The sequence below is a fragment of the Sinocyclocheilus anshuiensis genome, unplaced genomic scaffold, assembly GCF_001515605.1.
Source record: "Sinocyclocheilus anshuiensis isolate Anshui unplaced genomic scaffold, SAMN03320099.WGS_v1.1 scaffold204, whole genome shotgun sequence".
Lineage (NCBI taxonomy): Eukaryota > Metazoa > Chordata > Actinopteri > Cypriniformes > Cyprinidae > Sinocyclocheilus > Sinocyclocheilus anshuiensis.
Genome location: NW_015557064.1, coordinates 98787 through 104531, shown reverse-complemented (window position 1 = coordinate 104531; position 5745 = coordinate 98787). Strand labels below are relative to the sequence as shown.

The window sequence follows — 5745 nt, the reverse complement described above, 5'->3', positions numbered from 1 at the left end:
GTCCGAACCGTTCTCTGTAGTCTTCTGATGTCTGATTTTGTAGCTGAACCAAACCAAACAGTTATTGAAGTGCACAGGACAGACTCGATGACGGCTGAGTAGAACTGTTTCAGCAGCTCCTGTGGTGTGCATTTAAATGCGCAAATGTGCGCATTTAACTCCATTTTTTCACCAAGTTTTATAGTCTATGTATTACCTTTGTAACTTTGGTTGTGTCATTCCCAGTTTTGAAAAGATGGTGAGTGGGATGTACATGGGAGAGCTTGTGAGACTCATTTTGCTGAAGATGGCCAAAAAGGGTCTACTCTTTTGTGGCCAAGTATCTGATGCTCTCCGAACCAAGGGAACTTTCCAGACCAAACATATCTGCTTGATTGAACAGTAAGATTACATACTCACAAATATAAACTATATAAACTGATATTAAATGGGTTAAAATAAGCAATATGTTTTTTCTATCTATGAGGAATCCTATGCCAAGCCTATTATGACTGATTTTAGGTTCTAAATATTCATGTGTGATTATTTGAGAATTTTCCCTGCTGAATAGATTAGTTTAGATCAGCATGGATTTCCACCCTGGCTCAGTCTGGTTGTTGGTGGTTAGTGCTGGTCTAGATGGGGTTTAAATATACATATTCTAACTAAGGATGTTTCCAGGTATAAAGGAGGTTTGGAGAATACCAAGGAGATCCTGGAAGACCTGGGTCTAAATTCCAGTGAAGATGACTGCATTGCTGTCCAGCATGTCTGTACCATTGTCTCCTTCAGGTCAGCTAATCTGGTTGCTGCCGCTTTGGCTGCCATTCTGACACGGATCCGAGAAAACAAGAAGCTGAAAACCCTTCGGACCACAGTAGGAGTGGATGGGACGGTTTACAGAACGCATCCACAGTATGTCAGTTCACTTTCAGAAAAATGTAAAACCCACGGAGATTTAGTATGAAATTGGATTGAAGAAGTTTTAAAACCCACAACTTGTATCTAAATTTTAAAGGTACCCCAAGAGGCTCCACAAGGTGGTCCGCCATCTGGTGCCAGACTGTCATGTCCGTTTTGTGCTGTCTGAAAGTGGCAGTGCAAAAGGTGCCGCCATGGTGACTGCAGTAGCGCAGCGGTTAGCTTCCCAAAGGAAGGAGATTGATGATACTCTCGCGGCCTTCGCCTTGAGCCCCACACAGCTTCAGGAAGTGAAGGCGAAGATGCGCGTGGAGTTGGAGCGAGGCTTGAAGAAAGACTCCCATCCCAATGCCTCAGTCAAAATGCTGCCCACATATGTTTACAGGACTCCAGATGGGACAGGTAAAGGAAACTGCCTACTTATAGCAATCATGGTACATGTTTTGTGAGTTATTTATTTTTAGCACTATACTATACTATACTATACTATACTATACTATACTATACTATAATAATTTAATATCCATTCTCCAAACCACTTGTCCTATTTAGGGATGAGGAGATGCTGCAGACTATATATTTATTTCATTATTTTGATTTCATTTGTATATTCAGTGGGATCAGAATAGATGTGAAGTCTGAGCGTTATGATAATTGACTTATTAACATACATTTTATGTCATTGAATGTTACTTTCACAGAAAGAGGAAAGTACCTTGCTCTGGATCTTGGTGGAACCAATTTCCGTGTGTTGGTGGTTAAGATTCGTACTGGTATGCGAAATTCAGTCAGGATGTACAACAAGATTTATGCCATTCCACTGGAGATCATGCAAGGCACAGGAGAGGAGGTGAAACACTATCAATAAATAAACAAGTATTTTAGTCCAAATGAATACATTAGTATAGGGCTGTGCAAAAAATCGAATGCGATTGTCATGCTCATCTCGTCAGTAAAGCCGGTTCTGTGATTAGTAGTAAATCTCCAGCACGTGCTTTCAGATGGAGCGGCATTTACTACACAGAGCTGTAGTTGTCAGTGATCTACGGCTCTGTGTAGTAAATGCAGCTCATTTTTTGCACAGCCCTACATTAGTATAACATCTTTACCATCATTATACTGTATAAAGTCAGAAATGTATCAGTACAACATTCACAAGAAATGTTAAGCTATTTTTTTCATGTTTGTTTTGAAAAGTAGTTTTTTAAATTATTATTATTTCAGTTGTTTGACCACATAGTTCAGTGCATCTCGGATTTCTTGGACTATATGGGGATGAAGAACACTCGTTTGCCTCTTGGCTTCACCTTCTCTTTCCCATGCAATCAGACAGGTATTGATAAGGTAAACAAGGATCTACCTTGGGATATCAGAGGTCACTTCAGCTGTCAATATAATTCTCATAACAAGGCTATAACACCTTAAAACTAAATGTTAAAGCACACAGATAAATGCTACTCTCAATTGATCATCCTTGCCATCCACTTGTTTAGGGAGATCTGGTCTGCTGGACGAAAGGCTTCAAAGCGACAGAATGCGAGGGGTATGATGTTGTGGATATGCTGAGAGAGGCCATCAAAAGACGAAATGTGAGGGGAAGCAAACATCAAGTTGATTTTGCACGACACACTCATCCACTTACAAAGAAGCACTATTATCATCATTAATGTTAATGATCCATTGTCACATTATCAGAATATTCAGACTTGATCAAATGCTTATATTTCTTCATAAATAATTATAATGTATCTTATAATCCTCTAATTTGAATGAGACTGTAGTGCTACTGATGTTTGTATTGGTGCGATCATGATTTAATTTGTTCTTTCAGGAATTTGACCTTGATATCGTTGCTATAGTGAATGACACAGTTGGCACAATGATGACATGTGCATATGAGGACCCTAAATGTCAGATTGGTCTTATTGCTGGTATGTATTAATGTATTTCGGTGGTGATTCATTGAGGCTGTATGCTAACTGACAACCTCACTGCTGATTATAAACCAACACACACAAAGATTATAGTATGCAACATGTCAACAACTCTATGATTCTTAAATCCACAGGAACGGGAAGCAATGTGTGTTACATGGAGGAGATGAAGAATATTGAGTTTGTGGAGGGTGATGAAGGCCAGATGTGTGTGAACACTGAATGGGGAGGATTTGGGGAAAATGATAATATCGAGGACATCCGGACCAGATATGACAGAGAAGTGGACGGAGGCTCACTCAATCTAGGAAAACAAAGGTAAAGATGACCATTTTAGACAATGTTATTTTCCAATGGTTATTCTAAACAGTTGTGCAAAACAAGTGCAATCCAAGTTTTCTGCATTAGTCCACATGGAGGCAGTATACTATCAGGAATTCATGCAGGAAGCATGAAAACAGTGTTAGCAACCTGTTGCAATGCACATAGCCTTTTATGGGCAAAAAGCAAAAATAAGTGGTATTTAAATAGTAATTAATTACTTTATTTGCCATTATTGGGAAGATTATAATATAATTATATATTTATTTATATGAAATAATAATTAAATGATTTTACTTAAAATACAAATAATCTACTACTACTATTATTCATTGAAATTTTTAAAAGTATATACAAAGTCTCAGGTTTTCCAGATATATGCTGATGTGTTATCCTCTCATTTCCAGGTTCGAAAAGATGACCAGTGGAATGTATTTGGGAGAGATTGTAAGGCAAATCCTCATTGATCTCACAAAGCATGGTCTTCTGTTTCGTGGTCGCATCACAGAGAGACTGAAGACCAAAGGCATCTTTGAGACCAAGTTCCTCTCTCAGATTGAGAGGTACAGTAGCCATTTATGACATAAATGTGAAGGCAGGATGTGTCCCTAAATATTTTGGCAAATACTTTAATCATGCTGATATTGTTCAGCCTACTGTGTAGCTTTTACCTTTAGCTACTGGGCACCTTTAGCTATTTATGAGCCTCATGTACAGTATATGAGGCTCATAAATTAGTATAGTATTAGCATTAGGTTTTTAAATGAGGGAAAAAATGGAGTGCACCTTTTATAATAGTCATTTAACTCTTAAAGTCATTTACATTTATTTACTTCTAAATTCTAAGTGAATAAATGCAACATTATGTATTTATTCTGACTCATGCTTTGGCTTCTTCCATTTACCCAGTGACCGTTTGGCACTACTGCAAGTGAGGTCTATCCTGCAGAGTCTGGGCTTGGACAGCACATGTGACGACAGTATTATTGTGAAGGAAGTGTGTGGAGCTGTTTCCCATCGAGCAGCTCAGCTCTGTGGAGCAGGAATGGCTGCTGTTGTAGACAAAATCAGAGAGAACCGTGGTCTGGACAATCTGGAGATTACTGTGGGAGTGGACGGCACCCTTTACAAGTTACATCCACAGTAAGTGAAGATTAGTGCAACAACTTTACATTTTCATTTGATCAGTGTTGGATTCATATCCTAAACTTGACATGTTGCTTTTCGTGACAGCTTCTCCACAATCTTAAAGGACACTGTCGGAGAGCTCGCGCCCAATTGTACGGTGGATTTCATCCTATCAGAGGATGGCAGTGGGAAAGGGGCGGCCCTGATCACAGCTGTAGCACAACAGCATCATATAGAGAAACAAGAACCTCACTAGATGGTTTCTTTGAGGGCTGATATGTTGTTTTAAGAGTTCAGGTTTCTATAAGTAATCATATAGATTTATCAAATGACAACACTCACAAATTCTTGCTCATTTTACAGCTTGCATATCTTTTTTTTTTTTTTTTGCATACAAAAATGTGCGAAAATCAGGTACATTGGCAGAAAAGTGTTCATTTATTACTTTTTATTATTTTATTTTGAATGTATTAATTAGTGCAATAAAGACTGCATTGATGTTCGTCATGTTCAGCATCGTTTCACTCTCACTGTACATTGCCACTTTGAAAGGGCTTTTTTCTCGTTGTATTTTTGTTCCGACTCAGTGAACGGTTTGCATGGGCAGTCAGAGTGAAAGGCTCACAGAGGGCTAAACTAAAGGGGGCAGTGGCTGTGTGCAGTGGAATGTCATGACAGTATGTTGCTCTAGTGCTCTATGATGGTGTCTGAGAAGCTTAGAGACCAAACAGCCATATTAAATCAGGAACTGCTGCAGATTAGAGTCAAATTCAAGGTTTTTTTCAGAATTATGAAAAATGACTTAAGATTTTATTTTAAATTTAATTGTTTTTTTTAAGGAATAGTTCACCAAAAAAAGTCATAATTTACTTTATCATTTAGTGTATGTGAGCAGACCACGTTTATGATACTTTTATGGTATTTTTACATTTGGTCTTTTTTCAAGATCCAGTCCACATTTGTTGTCATTTTATGGAAAAGAGTGAGTAGTAGACTACTGTTCAAAACGTAATTCATACTTTTATTCAGCAAGGGTGCATTAAATTGATCAAATGTGACAATGATTGTTACAAAATGTTTCTATTTCAAATAAATGGTGTTCTTTTGAACTTTATACCCGTCAAATAATCCTGAAAAAATATCATGGTTTCCACAAAAATATTAAGTAGAACAACTGTTTTCAACATTGATAATAATAAATGTTTCTTGAGCAGCAAATCAGCATATTAGAATGATTTCTGAAAGATCCTGTGACACTGAAGACTCGAGTAATGATGCTGAAATATCAGCTTTGCCATCACACGAATAAATTACATTTTAGAATATAAAATATAAAACAATCATTTTAAATTGCACTAGTATTTCACAACATCACTGTTTTAACTCAATTTTTCGATCAAATAAATGCAGTCTTGCATAGGAGACTTTTTCGAAAACTTCAAAAAAATCTTACCAACCCCAA

General features: G+C 37.5%; 1 protein-coding gene across 1 annotated transcript in view; it reads left to right on the top strand.

Annotated features, from left to right (window-relative positions):
- The window catches only part of LOC107676583 (putative hexokinase HKDC1), a 9346-nt gene extending 4305 nt beyond the window's left edge, over window positions 1-5041 (top strand). The window contains exons 8-18 of the mRNA XM_016471157.1: window positions 226-381; window positions 661-894; window positions 998-1302; window positions 1602-1750; window positions 2125-2244; window positions 2394-2489; window positions 2732-2831; window positions 2969-3152; window positions 3563-3718; window positions 4065-4298; window positions 4389-5041. Coding sequence (XP_016326643.1) covers window positions 226-381; window positions 661-894; window positions 998-1302; window positions 1602-1750; window positions 2125-2244; window positions 2394-2489; window positions 2732-2831; window positions 2969-3152; window positions 3563-3718; window positions 4065-4298; window positions 4389-4539 — 1885 coding nt within the window. The 3' untranslated portion in view covers window positions 4540-5041. The remainder of the gene's footprint in view (window positions 1-225; window positions 382-660; window positions 895-997; window positions 1303-1601; window positions 1751-2124; window positions 2245-2393; window positions 2490-2731; window positions 2832-2968; window positions 3153-3562; window positions 3719-4064; window positions 4299-4388) is intronic.
- The last annotated feature ends 704 nt before the right edge of the window (window positions 5042-5745 follow it).